This window comes from Caretta caretta, chromosome 1, assembly GCF_965140235.1.
Source record: "Caretta caretta isolate rCarCar2 chromosome 1, rCarCar1.hap1, whole genome shotgun sequence".
NCBI classification, from domain to species: domain Eukaryota; kingdom Metazoa; phylum Chordata; order Testudines; family Cheloniidae; genus Caretta; species Caretta caretta.
This window is the reverse complement of record NC_134206.1, coordinates 63,150,881-63,167,384: the sequence shown is the minus strand read 5'-3', so window position 1 is coordinate 63,167,384 and position 16,504 is coordinate 63,150,881. Positions and strand designations below refer to the sequence as shown.

Genomic DNA, 16,504 nt, shown 5'->3' with positions numbered 1-16,504 from the left:
GTGAAAAAAATCAAGCCTTCTATCTTTCTGAGATCACTTATTTAAAAAATGAAAAATCATTCCTCCCTGTTCAGTTCAAATAAATAAGAACCATGTTTTGGGAGAAGAAATGTTAGTGCAGGGGTGGGCAAACTACGGCCCGCGGGCTGGATCCGGCCCCTCAGGGCTTTGGATCCGGCCCACAGGATTGCCCCCGTGGTGCTGCAGGCCCCGCGCCGTTCTCAGAAGCGGCCAGCACCACATCCATGTGGGGGTGGGGCAGAGGGCTCTGTGCATTGCCCTTGCCTTCAGGCACTGCCCCACCTCAGCTCCCATTGGCGGGAATGGGGAACCGCAGCCAATGGGAGCTTCGAGGGAGGTACCTGGAGGCATGGCAAGGGCAGCACACAGAGCCCTGTGCCCCCCGCTTCCTCAGGGGCTGTACAGGGACATGGTGCTGGCCGCTTCCCGGAGAGGCACGGCATGGGGCCAGGGCAGGCAGGCAGGGAGCCTACCCTGGCCCCGGTGTGCGCCGCTGCCAACCCTGAACCCTTCCTGCACCCCGCCCCCCAACTCCCTGCCTGCATCTTGCACCCTAACTCCCTGCCTTGAGCCCCCTGCTGCACCTCGCACCCCTCCTGAACCCCAACCCCCTGCTGCAGTCGGCACCCCTCCTCTGCCCCACTCCATTGCCCATAGTCCGTTCTTGCACACCGCACCCCCTCCCACACCCCGCACTCCCTCCTGCACCCCAACCCCCTGCCCCAGCCCTGTATACAATTTCCCCACCCAGATGTGGCCCTCGGCCCAAAAAGTTTTCCCACCCCTGTGTTAATGTATTGAAAAATATTAGCCTGGCAGATGATAGTTACTTTGCTCTTTGAAATGGTGGTGTTTGAGATTGCTGGTCTTTTTCTGGATCTACTTAAGTGTGTCCATTATATGTAATATGTCCATTATATGTAATTATATGTAATAGAGACGGTATCTTTGGGGATTCATTAAATTACTTTTTACTGAAACAGAAATCATGACCTTTTGATAATGTGTTTGAGAAATCTGCATGCAACAAATTGCAACTTCTCATACTGCATAAAACAAGAGGTTTCAATTTATACAGTATCCTAACATTTACATCTAAAACACAAGTCATTGTGTCCAGCCACATTTGAATACTGCTGCATGTCTAGGCTATTTTTCCATGTGGACATATATAAGGATGCTCCATTAAATTGTTTTAAAAATTGCTCCCATAGCCTGCAATACTTCCTGATAAGAGAGTGCTGACATTGTATATCTGCCATAGGAGGAATGTTGTTGGCATAGGTAGTTGTGTTCTTGTAATGTACTTAGTCTTGTTTGATACATGTCACTGGTCCTTCTGTTTTATCCTGCATCAGTGAGATCCCGGAGCCTCTTTGTCACTGAATTAAATGCTTCCATTGAGGCCTCACAGAGTCCAAACCTGCAAGAACCAAGAAACAGAAAATTATCCAAATAATACATCACAGACAACTTTCCAGTCTCTGGTGTAATTGCCCATTGTCCAGCTATACTGAAAGAAGGAAACTTTATATGGATTTAATGAGGCCACAGCTTTATTATTAGATGTCTGGGACTATCTGGCAGATAAAAGTATACAGTGCAGGCAACTCCATGTTCATTCAAATAACTATGTGGGGCTTCTATCAACCACGCTTCATTTTTCATCCAGGTCCCCCTGGCTTAGATATTAGCATCCACCCCCCACCTTGTAGGGGAGGGTTAACGTGGACTATAAGAAAGGGGGTTGGCTCTCTGCCATACCAATCATAGAAGCCCCGAACCTGCCCCACCCCCCATTCTCTTCCTTTAACTAGCACCTCCTTTTAAAGTCCTTTACCAGCCCATTTATCTGGTCACTGAATGCCTTCTCTATGGAGTACCTGCACTGGACATCCGCCCCACGCTTACAGAATAAGTTGCGACATACAGCCTAGCAACCTTTCCTCCTTACCATAATAGGTCCTCCCTGACACCCACTGTGGGGAAGGCGGAAAAACCCTACTCCACCGAAGCCAATTTGGTGGTGAGGGAAAATGTTCCTTCTCAGCCCCCCTAAAAAGGAGTGACTAGCGCTATGCCCACAGCAAGTCCTAACCCAACCTGATATTTGCATCTCGAGGGGAGGTGTCATAAATATAAAGGGAAGGGTAATCACTTTTCTGTATGCAGAACTATAAAATCCCTCCTGGCCAGAGGCAACATCCTGTTACCTGTAAGGAGTTAAGAAGCTCAACTAACCTGGCTGGCACCTGACCCAAAGGACCAATAAGGGAACAAGATACTTTCAAATCTTCGGGGTGGGGGGGGAAGGCTTTTGTTTCTGCTCTTTGTTTACATGGTTATTCTCTCTTGGAACTGAGAGAGGCCAGACAGAAATCCATCTTCTCCAACCCATCCTCATCCAAGTCTCCAATATTGCAACCAGGCAAAGTGGATTAGTTTATCTTTTGTTTTATGTGAATTTTCCCTGTGTTAAGAGGGAGGTTTATTCCTGTTTTCTGTAACTTTAAGGTTTTGCCCATAGGGGGATCCTCTGTGTTCTGAATCTGAATACCCTATAAAGTATTTTCCATCCTGATTTTACAGAGGTGATTCCTTTTACCTTTTCTTTAATTAAAATTATTCTTTCAAGAACCTGATTGATTTTTCATTGTTCATAAGATCCAAGGGTTTGGGTCTGTGTTCACCTGTACAGTTGGTGAGGATTATTATCAAGCCTTCCCCAGGAAAGGGGATGTATGGCTTGGGGGGATATTTTGGGGGGAAGACGTCTCCAAGTGGTCTCTTTCCCTGTTCTTTGTTTAAAACGGTTGGTGGTGGCAGCATACTGTTCAAGGCCAAGGCAAAGTTCGTACCTTGGGGAAGTTTTTATCCTAAGCTGGTAAGAATAAGCTTAGGGGGTCTTTCATGCAGGTCCCCACATCTGTACTCTAGAGTTCAGAATCAGGAAGGAACCCTGACAAGAGGAAAGGAGGGTGGGTGCTGCCTTGTCCGCTGCATGGAGAAAGGGCTTTTAATGCCTGAATCTGCCCCTTTTAAAGCCTTCCACACATAGGTAACCAGGGGATGAGTCAGCATTGCCATGCTGACTTCCACCCACCATTTTTAGATCAGCTTCTGACCTCCTTCCTTCCCCCACACCTGTAAAGCACTGCTACATTCCTCCCCCCAAGCTTCAGGTGCAGTGCAGTCATTCTCAACAGGGACTAGACGATTCAAAAGCTAGAGAGGAAACTTGGCACCCCAGGGCTGTGGCTTCCTTGAAAGGAAAAACCTAAGAGATTAAAATTATTGGAATGGACTGGTAGTAAACAGCATTACAGTAGGCAAGTAAAGTCCCTCTGGCCTTATTCAAGGATCATTTTGATTGTGTGATCAAACTGAAACTTAACCAAGTAGCTTTCTGCAACATGGCCATTAACTGACTCTCCTGGAAGCTAGGGCAAATGATGAATCAGACTGATTTTTAATTCCAGTGGTGCAGGGAAGCCCCTGTCCATTAACTAGAGGCTGGGTCGTGTGCAGTAACCACAGTGTCATGTTGGGAGTGTTTCATATTTTTGCCAGAATTGCTGTGGAACTTTCTCCAAAAGTGCTCATTAAATCCCAGCAGACCCTTTGGCCAAATGTTTGTGTTTTTTGTGTTATAGCAGCATATCTGAATAGTTGAGTGGAGCACTCAGCCTGTTTGTTGCAAACCATACGGGCATGAACTCTGAATTCAGCTTGCCAATTAGAGACAGTGCTCGGCACCTACCATTTTCTGACTGCTGAGTTGATCAAAGATATATCCCTGTGCTACAAGGACACTGGAAAACACATCCACAAATTTCCCCTATCATATTTTTCTCCCACATGACTACTGAAATGTGAAAACTTAATGGGTCTTCAATACACATGGAAGTTAGGATCCACGTACATCCTTTCCTCATTGCGATCCACATTTGTACAAGGCCTGTGCTTGTACTATGTGGCATGGTCTTTGATCCCTCACCTGTATGTAACCATCCTGTTCCCTAGACTGTCTGCAGTGGATTTACCTCTCATCTTGCCTGAGCTATGGGAAATGGCTTCTGTCTGTTGCCCATTATATCTGAGCCTGCTGGCCCACTTCTCTCCTCTACTATCTGAGGGTTACTGCAAAACTGTAGCACCAGGAAAGCCCTTTCATGAACCAGATCCCCAGTCCTGGAATGTGACCACTTCCTCCTCACCCCAGCATCCAAGTGGGTTGAAAGTAACTCAACAAGCTGAGGAGCCCCTGACACCAGTCTTTTTTCTGCCCTAGTTGGTGTGTCCTGGACTCAGTTTGTGCCTCTGTGGCACCTGTTCAAAACGGAGAACATCTGCCAGCAGTGCCAGACGTCCCTCAAGACTCTGCCTCTCTTGTCCCTTCATAATGCCCCTTCCCAAGCCCCAAGTAGCTGATCTTAGCAGGGACCTTCCATCCACAAGATCTCTCCCTTCCTTTGATGGTCGTGGGAATGAAACATTGAGTGTCAATGCCACAGAAGCTGCGGAAGGAGGGCTGACTGAGACCTCAGTTCCCTTTGTCTGCTCTGCAAGCAGACTCCCTCAGCATGTCCCAACGCTTTAATTCTATATTGTTAAGGCATTTAAAGTGCTTGTTTTCACATGGATTACTCAAAAACAGGAAAATTGTAGCTGAGTTCTTCTCCCTGAGAATTAACCTCTCTACTAATTTACAGAAAGAAATGTTAACAGTTACTAGCATTTTAAAACTGCTCCTGTGCATGAGAGCTGGTTGCTAATATTCCTAGCTGCAAGAGTATCTACTGGGCCACAGTGGTACTGTAGTTCTAATGTCTCTATCGAAAGATTTCAGCCCAGAAGTGCGTCCGATATTTGAAGATGCAGAATCTGGATGGTTGTATAATGAGAGTCAAACTGAAATGTATGGTGCGAGTTGTGTATTGTTTTCATCTTTAGTTTTTGTTTACTGAGTAATAGGAATTAAGTGTTTGTTGTATCTGTGTTGGTCCCAGGATATTAGACAGAGACAGTGGGTGAGATAATATCATTATCTCAATATCAATATCAACTTCCATTGGTGAGAGAGATGAGCTTTCGACCTTACACAGAGCCCTTCTTCAGGTCTGAGAAACGTACTCAGTGTCACAGGTAAATACAAGATGGAACGGATTGTTTAGCCTAATTAGTTAACATATATTTCAATGGACCATTCAAGATGAAGTGGCACTTTAACACACTCCAGTAAAGGAGGAGGGAAAAGGGGGAGCAGGGGAAAGACAGCTTGAGGGGAGGTGTTAGTGTGTTATAGATTTGTTGTAATAAGCTATAAAGCTGATGTCTCTATTCAGTCCATGATTTTTAGTGTCTAGAAAAGTTATGAATTTAAGCTCCCAATTCATAACTTTGCTAGAGTTATGGTGCAAATTTTTTACACCCATGAGCAATGTCGTTATACCAACCTAATTTCCTACAGTAGACTAGGCCTAAGTACATTTCCCAGACCTGAAGAAGAGCTCCGTGGCCTGATCTACACTAGAAAATTAAATCCATACCCCAGGGTGGTGTAGTTAAGCCGACCTGACCCCCCAGTCAATCTAGCTACTGCTTCCCGGGGAGGTGGCTTACCTGCGCTGAAAGGAGAACCCCTCCTGTCAGCATAGGTCGTGAACCTTGTGTCTCTCACCAACAGAAGTTGGTCGAATAAAAGCTGCTGCCTCACCCACCTTGTGTCTCTCATAGGAATTACAGTTTTCAAAAAAAGCTCCTTTAGAGAATATAAAAAAAATCCTTTGAGATTTGTTAGATTTTGGCCTTATTGGATGTCTTTGTTAAATTAGTAATACAGCTAGAAGAAATCTCTGATCTTAAAGATGTTAACAGAGAATTCTATATGTATTATTTGTTTGGAAATATTAGAATGGAACCCTTTTTGCCAAAGATTGAGTGGCAAACCTTTTTATTGGCCGGGGGGCAGGGGGCAAAGCTGGCTAGGCAGCCTACCGTCTCTAGCCTCACCTCCAGAGTATAGTACAGATGAAGATTCCCTGACAGCTGACAACAATTTAAGAAAAAAATTGTTGCAAGAACTTTCATCAGGTTCTTCTCCAGTTATTTTTCAAGGACCTCTTGAGTACTTACATCACTGGGCGGTAGAAACTGAGATGGGCTGGCAATGTAGCCTAGCAGTGTGGCATGGAAAGGATCGGGGTGGGGGGAGAAGGTCCTGCTCTGGAACTAGACTTGAAATTGTGCTGTGGGTCCTCCTTCCAACATATGTTAGCCTGCCGTCTTTGAAAACCCAGAGGATGGAACAAATGTTGGACAAATGGAAGTTCATTAATCAGATGTCAGTTAAATAGAGATATATGGTACCATATATAAGGTAATTAATGTATGCTTTTGGAGGGTGGGGTCTACTTTGTGAATGATTTGCAGTGTGTTGCTGTTCCAAATCCCTCCCTTTGTGTAGGGCAAAAGTCAGAATAAAAAAAATCCCTGCAAACGTTTTGGCATCTAGATGGCTTCCAAAGTTGTCATATGTGCTGTCTTCTCAACAGAATGATTTGGGAAGATCTCCACAAGTGAAAATTCAGAACTTTTTTACCTGTGTTTTTTTGTTTTCTTGAGGGTGGCAAACTTTAACTGAGGGGCCAGGAGAATTTGTAATGAGAGTCTGAGGCCTAGGGTTGGGAAAGAGCTGTTGATATGTTGGAAGTGTCATAACACGATCCTGTCCTCTTTCTAATCCCTGAAATCTGACAAAATCCTGCTACAATGCTCAACTACCAAAAAATCCTACGAATGAAAATCCTGGCAAAGCCTCATCAAATGCATGCCCAAGTTTGGTGGTGATGGTGAAAGATATATATTCTATTTTCATTATATTTTGTAGTGACTGTAATTTAGATGGAAACAGTAGATCCTGTGACAAATTGTTGCAAGGAGGTTTCTGAGTAGTTGCTTTGAACTTTTCTTTTCCTCATTAGAAAATTAACTTGAAGGCAAATAAGAAAATTTCTCCAACTTCGAATCTATAGCCTTATGCCAGTTCGTTCTCAGGAAAAAAGTTGCAGTAGTCATTATGGGCATTTAATAATTGTTGCATACATTAACTATTTTTCTTTCTTAGATGTTTTTGTTGAGTACTCAAGAAAGAGTGAGGTTGACAGCAGAGGATAGAGCAAAGTGCAGTACGGACAGATGTGCTACAAGTTTCTTCACATTAGTCTGTCAATCCAACTAAATGTGCAAAACCCTTGCAGTTTTAGTCTGGGGTCCATTCTGAGCAGGACCTTCTAACTATGCCAAATCATCATATATGATGATCTTGAGCTGTAGTGTAGATAATTGTCCATTAGGAAACAGGACTGATTTCTTTCCATTTCCAGCCTAACCTGAATTTGAACTCAAATCTTCAAAGGTGAAGAGAGGCCCATGTGTTCGGTTTGTACCCACTTAAATTTTATAGAGAGAAAGGGATTTCTTTCAATTTTATACCACACTCTCCTTGTCTCAGGTTGGTAAATGGAAATTAAATTGCATAATATCTTAATATCAGTGCTTATTTCCAGAGTTTTTGATAACTGCAGAAAACATATATATGAACTCTTTGTGGAAAGTGTGCATACCAGGATATATATTGTTACTACAGTTTTTACAGTACATTAAAATAATAAGAATTATTTTATGCTGCCCTTTCCCTCTTTATTATCCTTGATGTGGAAAATGTGTTCTCCTAAAGTGGAAGATATTATATTTCAGAAATATTTCATATGTTCATAATTATTCAAATAACTTTAATAATATTTATACCTTGTACTTACCTGGCATCATTAATCCAAGGAGATTTCAAGGTGTTTAACAAAGCTGGGTTTTGTATGTGGGGAAACTGAGACTCAGAAAGGTTAGGTAAACTGCTTGAAGTTACATGGTCAGTAGCAGAGTCAGGAATCCCATTCTGCTGCTCTGACCACTAGACCAATACCAATTAAACAAGGTTTGATTCCTTTTTTATTTCAACTACACACTGTTTACAAAAAAATAAAAAACCAATTTCATCAGCAACCGGGTTAAATAAAAGTATGATGGCTGTTGCAAAAAATGTAGACAAATTGTTGAAATAAAGTGAATGACAATGAGTAAGCTGAAACAAATAAATAATTCTTGCACAATGCCCTTGAAATTCTGCAAATTCACTGCCAAAGGGAATGAGTTCCAAAGGTGTGGGTGGGTGGGGAGAGGCAGCCTTTTCTTAAGAGGTCCTTGCTAGTGCCAGTCCTGAAAAGTTGGGTCCCAGAAAACAATATTGAGAACATTTCAGCTGATGTTAACTGCCACATTGATGTACACAGAGAAAGTTATACAATAGATTCAGATTTGTTTCATGTGTACTTTCCCATTTTCCTTCTGGATGTCTTTGTCATGTTTGTCAGAAACTTTCCTCTAATTACCAAGTATATCCATGTTAAGATACTTACCTTTCTGGACTGACAAATTCACTCTAGCCTTAGCTATTGTTCTCTGAAGGAAAGTTGTCCTACATACCTGTAGACCTACATCCACTTTCCCATGGGGATGTGCATATTTGCTGATTAAGATAGGCATGTTAGGGCCACAGATAAAATAAAAATCGATGGATGGAAGCTATGATCTATCACATCCTTTGAAGCCAACAACTGCTATGTTAGAGAGGAGAGGGAGATTGAGCAATTTCTGGAAATTTAAAAAACCTAATGGCTGTGCACAGAAGTCAGGAGAACACAAAAGTAAGGGTTTGTGTGAGGTACAGCGGTTATTGCAGGTAAGTAACTTTCTCTGTGCTGAATAGAAAGAGGTTCATGATAAGTTGTCTGTAATGTATATTTTTTGTAACGTTAGATAACACTTTGCTATTTCCACATTTAGAAATGTGTTTGCTGTTGCAAATTACTTACAATGAACTGTAAAGGATTCTGTATCTGCTGCATGGCTGAATCGTGTTGGGATTTTTCTCTTTTGTTAACAAAACCCTCCTCTCCTTTTCTTTTGTAGGACCTGGGGATAACGAAAGTGGGTCATATGAAGCGAATTCTCCAGGGAATTAAAGAGCTTGGCAAGAACGCTCCCTTGTCCGAAGTGTAACTATACTGGTGCTATCCTTGGAAGGAGGGAGAATTGCTAGTTAGCAAAGTGGAGGCACTTTACTGGTTTGTAGTTTACTATATGGTTGGATAAGCACTGGTGTACTATGCAGGTTAATATATCTGCATTCTTGTGTGGTGAAGAGCTTGATCTGAGAATCTGAATGGTTTTGTGCCAAAAAAAAAAAAAAAAAAAAAAAGTTATGTTCAGTGAAGACCTTTTCTTAGTGTGCAAACTTGGCAAGTTCAAGTGAGCACATTTTGGTAAAGAGGTTGGTATATAGTGAACTGCATTGCCTGGAAAATGTAATTAAGTAATGATCGCTTTCCTTACGTATGGCCCAGTACAGCTCTCTTACAATGCAGCAACGTATCACTGTAGAGCCTGAGGTTGCCTGGTTAACTTTCTGAAGCACAGCTTCCCTAAAACATTTTGTACAGAAGACTGAGAGATGGAATGTTCCTGGTTTTGCTCGCAAGACTGACATTGCCTCAGGTACTTAGCACTCATTGGCCAAGGAGTATGGTTACAGACAGCATGAATGCAAACTATAATGCATGGTGTACCTATCTGAATCGTCTGTCTTTCTGTTGCATGACATATCTGATACTTTGAACACTTGAACAATTTTTATATCGGTTTTAATAAGATTTAATTTATTACTACTTGTGTGTCTTTTATTTGGTTACAGGCACTTTTCTATTCTTCAGTGTTGTATTTTACCTGAACATGTTCTGTGGCAAAGACTTGTGGATGTGAACACTTAGCATCTGTGCCATATTTAGCAAATGATGTGCATTGTATATAATTGACACATTCTATAGTTCAGTTTTTAAATTACCCATGTTGAGTAGGTATATCAGGTAATTAACTCCTGAGTGTTTTGGAGTGACAGGTACCTCACAAAATTATCAATCAGCTTCCCAAATGGAAAATTATCAGAGAGCTTTCTTATGGCGCATTTTAATATAGCTAGTCAGTTACCTTGAATATCTGTTGCATATCTGAACTTTAGGCGTTACTCATTTTATTTGTTATGCAAAAAGAGGATTAAAAAGGTTAGTGAAATGTTTTTTTAAAAGCCAGAAGTAATTTAATGTTGTTTACTATGTGTATAAAATGTTTTAATGTTACAGCTGATTTGATTTTGTGAGGTAAACTTCCCCAGTCTGATATAAGAACTTAGCCATGTGCACCATTTTAATATTGTTTTTTAAAGATTCGTTAAATACCAAAACAATGTACGCATCTACTCCACATATCTATATTCAGTCTGTTTCTTACCAGTACTACTGCACTGGTAAATCATACATATTTAGTAAAAATGGTAATCCTTTCCCAAGTATTGTACACTATGCATGCTTAGGTAAATCACATGCAAAACAATAATACAGAGTGTAAACAGGTTCATTTAGAATTACTCCGATGCTAAACATTTCATTACGACAGGCTTTATGAAATTCAGTTGGGGTGCATCTAAACAAGAAATAGATTTATAATTAAGTGAGTTCCCAGATAATTTTTCATCAAGTATTTATCTAATGGGTAAAGAATTTAAATATCTCTGGAAGTAAAAACTACAGTAAAACTACTTAAATAATTAGGATATCTTGATGTTTCACAGCTTGGGTATAGTTACACGGTAAAGTCTTCTTTATACTGAAAACTTATATCAGCATAACTGTGTCTCTCAGGGATGTGCAAAATCCGCAGCCCTGCAAGACTTAGCTATGCCGACTTAATCCCTAGTGTAGACAGTGCTAGGCTGACGGAAGAATTCTTCTGTCAACCTAGCTATCGCCTCTCAGGGGGGTGGATTAACTATAGCAACAGAAGAACCACTCCTGTCACTGTAGGGAGGGTCTACACTGAAGTGCTACAGTAGCACCTGTAGCCTTTTAAGTGTAGACATACCCTAAATGAGCTTGTATAAAATGGATACCTCCTTGCCATTTGCAAGAATGCAGCATGCCAGCTAAAGAGGCAAGGCTTTTACTAATCATAGATCCTGCTTTTCAACAGCAGAGGCTTTGTCAACTCTTAATGGTTAAAGAGTAGGTTAATATATTATTCCTTTCTAATATTTGAACAGACTTTCATTTGGTTTAAAAAAGTTTGTTTCCCACATGTTTTAAAGGGAAAAGTGTCAAGTGTTAGGTCCTAACTTTGACCTATCTTTCTCATTTGGTAGGGGTTGTCCCCTGGAAGGTAAATGTCTTCTTTAAGTTTTTTTTCTAACATCCTTCACCACTCTTGCCAAGAAATTTTAATTAAAAAAAAAAAATAGCTCAAGTCTGTCTGTCTCAAGCGCCATGTGCTGTAGAGTAAATAAAAGGACGCAGTTCCGAGAATTGTGCTGACATAACTGATTATGCTGGTAAACAAACAAAAGAAAAAAGCTATGTTCCATTAGGTTTTCAGCAAAAACCAAACCAAAACAAAACCTGTTTGCCAAGTGCATTATTTTCAAGCTGTTGTCCTAAAAAGGTATGCAAACAATAGAGAGTTTTAAAAATGTACTTGACACTGACCCTTTAATTATGTTCAGATGACATCTGTTATGTCTCCATAAGCCATCTTTCCCTTCTCTCCCAGCTTCTCTGTAAGCTACAGTGTGTACATTTTAATGTGTGGCAGCATTCTAATTTGTGGGTGTTCTGATAGAATATATAATTAATCTTGCTAGTAAACTCAAGATTATAATTTCCTAGTCATAGGATGAATTATCTCTAACATACCCACTGTCTCACTAAACAATGCATAGAATTGGGCATATGCAGCAGAATTTCTTTAGTCTTCTTTCTCAATTTCTGTGTAGTCTTCAGTGACTGCCTCTGGAAAGGGTAAACTCCTTTTGGACGGGAAAATGTATTATTAATAATTCCTCTTTGTTATAACACTCCTAAAATTACCTCAGGATAGGGCAACTTTTCAGCTGTTGTCTTTCTATCAGTAATCCAGGTTTTTTAAATGACTGCCAAAGAATTTAACATCAGTTATGTAAGTGGAAGTTTTTTTAATGTACAAGTAGACTAAGTATTTCAGACTTTATTTATACTTTATTTGTCCAGGAGAGGTCCAGGAGAGCAAATTTTATAGGAAACTATGACTTAAAAATGTATTTCATATCAGTTCCAAATGCATTGATGAGTAGAACAAAAATAACTAAGGAATCTTTTTACTGAAGGCATAAGTCTATAATGTTGTTTACCTATGTCGATTTTCTGCAGGAAGTACTTTTTAAACACAATGTTACTAATTTATGATTTTATAGCAACTTTTGAAATATTTAGTGTTTTTTGTTAAAGCCCCAGCTCCTGGAGTCCTTTTTTTTAAGTGAATTTCAGGTCCTCATGGCTATGGAGAAAAGGTTGAAAACATGTACTCAAAGGGCTCAGAAAGCAGAAGGAAAATGAAGAGATTCCCCAAAACTATTATTTTTTAAAAACTCAATTTTTTTTACCAATATGATTTTGGGGGGATCTGACTCATGACAGTTGAAATCTTGTGTCAGGTAATACTATAACCAAAAAAGTAAAAATAAAACCCCACTGGAGGAAACAAAAACATGATTTAATACACTTAAGATGACTCTTCTGCTTCTAAATGTAGACAACTCTCTTCTGCCCCATTGCAAAATATGTGCAAGGCAAAACAGAGCAGTTGTTATTAAAATGGAAGTGAGAGTATTTGTTCAGATGACCTGGCTATACTACTTAGAAGGAGGAAAGGGAGACATGCATGTTAAAACGGTAGTAGATTGTCATGGGCAGATATATTATCTTAAAATCAGGGTTTGTTTTTTGTATAATGTTTTCTACTTTCTTGCATTCAACTATTGTAACAACCACTTTTTCAGATGGTACATGTGCTGCCTTTATAATACAAAATGCCTTCTTTAAAAAAGTCTGTTGAAATCACAAATGCAAATGGTATTCGTTTTTACGGTATTGTAAGGGGGGAAATATGTGCAAAAATGTGAAATTGTTATATTTTTTTCTTTTCACTATATTTTTGTGCATTTTCCCCTTTCTACTTTTTTCATGTAAAACCCTCCCCCTGCCCCCCATCTACTCCCCAGTACACTTCTGTTTAAAAGGAAAAGATTTTACACTTAAGGGGGAAGAGAAAATCAGTAATAAAAAAACCCCAGCTGAACTGTGTCTATTTCAACATAATAGTTCTCTCAGCCTCTTGTGCTCTGGAGAAGGAGTATCATTATAGCTAATGTGCACTAAAACGTATCATTTTAATGCAAACAAGAATTATTATTTTCAAATATAATGCTCCTATTCCATTTTTGTGGATTTCTCTGCATTCTCTGATATTTTGTCTATACAAATATGTAATCTGCCAGTTTATACTTTTTAACTGGATTAAATAATGCCAATTCACCTTATGAAAACTGCACACTACCCACATGAGACATGTACTTTTTTTCACAAGGTATCCTGGTAAAGATTGTCTGTGTTCTGTCATTGTATCATAGCCCTGCCTTCTGGCAGGTTGACAGATAACCAGTTTCACACTGAATGGTAAATTAATATATAAACCCAGACATAACAGAAAGTACAGTAGTGTTACTTTCAAAAATGTATTTAAGAAAATATATTGTACATAGATAATGCCAATTGGACATGAAAGACAAAAAGGAAAGAGAATCTATTTTGCTTGATTCCTAATGTTTATGATTGCACTATTAATGTTTACCACTGTTTATTCATAGCTATATCTGTACCTCTAAGTATTAGGCTCCTTCATTTGTTTGACAGTTCTGGTAACTAGTAACTAGTGGTGTAAAAAGTGTTGATATTTGTCAAAGTTTCAGTTATGTGAGATATATATATTGTTGAGGATAAATGAGTTGGAGTAATATATTTATCTTACAACCAGGGAATTAGCTGATCATTCATGGGTGAGTAATTCAAAGCCACAGAGAGTTATATGGAGTTTTTCTCCTTTCTCCCAAGTAGGATAAATATCTCACTACTGCATTATACTGTGTTACATTTATACAACAAGATCCTCCTTTTGCTGATTCTTTACTAACAGGTTATAAATTTGGGGGTATGATTTTTATATCAAAATGCTGCTCATTTAAGCTGCAAAGATTTTAATGTTTTCAGGAATTGTACATGACTATATTGTTGGCTTGAGTAAAATAATTAGCTGGTTTTTTTGGTGACTTGAGATAATTGAGGAGTTTGGGTAGGAATTAAAATTTGGCTGGTATACTTTTATAGATAAAAACCTGATACTGCTATCAGCAATGTTGATAATATTATAAAGTATCACTTGATAATCATCAATAGAAGGTCTTCACCGGTTGTATAAATTTGTGTATTTATCTATCTATGGGATATAGTGTGGAATTGGATATTTTATACAAAAATGCATTTTCTAGTTCTTTTCTACTGCTGTTGTGTTATGTTTAATAGCTCTGTTAATGGTTTGCTTATGTACTTGAAATGCTCATTTCTGCCATACAGAAGCCCAGTTTATTTCTCAGAAATTATATTGCACGTGGAAAGCTTCCCATCTTTACTCTCACAAAAGATTTTCTAGAATTCCCAGGTCCAACCCTGCAACCCACTGAAGTCAGTGACAAAACTCCCATTAATTTCAGTAGGAATAAGAAGAGGCTCCTATTCTTCTTTTGAATTATTGAATTACAGGCTGTAACAGTAGGCACTTAAGTACAAATTCATTTATTTTAAAAATGAATGTGGTAAAGGACAAAACAGCCAAAAAAGGAGAAGTAAAACCATCAGAAATGTAGGATTTTAATATTTCCAGCACTTACAGGCAGGTTTCACCAAGTCTTAAACTTTCATGTGTATTGCTATGCTAAATTTTACAACAAAAGATGTATTTCATCCATTCACAGCCCAGAAAAATAGAACATTATCACCCTCATCAATGACATTCAAACACTTAACATCCTTGGCTAAATTGGCAAAAATGCTGACTTTTGTGCACCTAAGTGATCGTGCAGTTGTGCTTTAATATTTCCAACAAGTAGGGTGCTTAAACACAATGGGCCAGATTTTCAAAAGTCCTGAGCTCCCGCTTAGGCTATGTCTACACTACCACGATAAGTCAACCTAGACTATGCAACTCCAGCTATGTGAATAACGAAATTCTCCTGTCGACCTACCTTACTCTTCTCTTCGGGGTAGAGTACAGGGGTCGATTGGAGAACGATCTGCTGTCGATTTGGCGGGTCTTCACTAGATCCACTAAATCAACAGCCGGTGGATCGATGTCAGAGCGTCGATCCCAGCTGTAGTGTAGATGTAGCCTTAGGAACCTAAATGAAGCAGATTGATTTTGCCTGTCAGCTTCCACTGAGCTGTCCAGCTATCTTAGAGACGAAATCCTGGCCCCATTGAAGACGGTGGGATTGGAACCAGGATTCCATCATAAGTGTCTAAGTAGAAGTTGAGCACTTTTAAATCTGGCCACTTATTTAGGTGCCTAAAAAAGAAGCTGTTTGGCAAAAATCTAGGCCAAATACTACTGCATACCCAAATGAGAACAGGGGCCTGGGAAGCTAAGTAATCGCAGAAGTGCACTTTCATTAAAACCAATGTTACCTGTATGTGACAACAGCTGAGTTAATGAAACGTACTGTGTATTATATGGTTGTACACAAATTCCCAGAGTGTATATTTGATTTGAAATTAGTTTACCATTAACTTTTTATAAATCTAAAAATAACACATAGCCCAAAGTGACAAATATAATTTTTAAAATAATAAAAATCTGTATAAAACAATATACAGTAGAATAATGTAACTCTGATCTGAAATTAGACCTGATCTTGAAACCCTGATTGATGTGAGCAGTCCTTATAAAAGCAGTCCTGTGGCTTTCTATGAGACTGTTTACGTAAGTATTACACATCTGAGTAAGGGCTGCAGGGGTTGGTTCATACTTATAATAATATAGGGGATCAAATTCTGCCCTTAGTTATACTTGCACAGACCCAACTGGGGATAGTTTTTGACCTGCTGCTCTTTAGACATGTCTGTTCCACCAGCAACTAACATTTCTCCCAATTGCAGCATATTTTTTAGAAAGAAACCCCTATGATCACTTATGGTGGTTTTTAAAGTACTGAAAACAATGACAGGTTTCAGAGTATCAGCCGTGTTAGTCTGTATCCGCAAAAAGAACAGGAGGACTTGTGGCACCTTAGAGACTAACACATTTATTAGAGCATAAGCTTTCATGGGCTACAGCCCCCTTCATCGGATGCATAGAATGGAACATATAGTAAGATATAGATAGACAGAGCCTCTCACAGTTTGTATGGTAACTTCCAACTTATCTGTGTGTGTGTGTATGTATATATATCTTACTA

The 16,504-nt window shown here is 39.5% G+C and overlaps 1 protein-coding gene across 4 annotated transcripts in view; it reads left to right on the top strand.

Moving 5' to 3' along the window:
- Positions 1–15,302, top strand: part of DGKH (diacylglycerol kinase eta) — a 265,194-nt gene extending 249,892 nt beyond the window's left edge. For all 4 annotated transcript variants that reach the window (XM_075128739.1, XM_075128731.1, XM_075128734.1 and 1 more), the window contains one exon: positions 9,049–15,302. In XM_075128739.1, the coding sequence (XP_074984840.1) occupies positions 9,049–9,101 (53 nt within the window). In that variant the 3' untranslated portion in view covers positions 9,102–15,302. The remainder of the gene's footprint in view (positions 1–9,048) is intronic.
- The last annotated feature ends 1,202 nt before the right edge of the window (positions 15,303–16,504 follow it).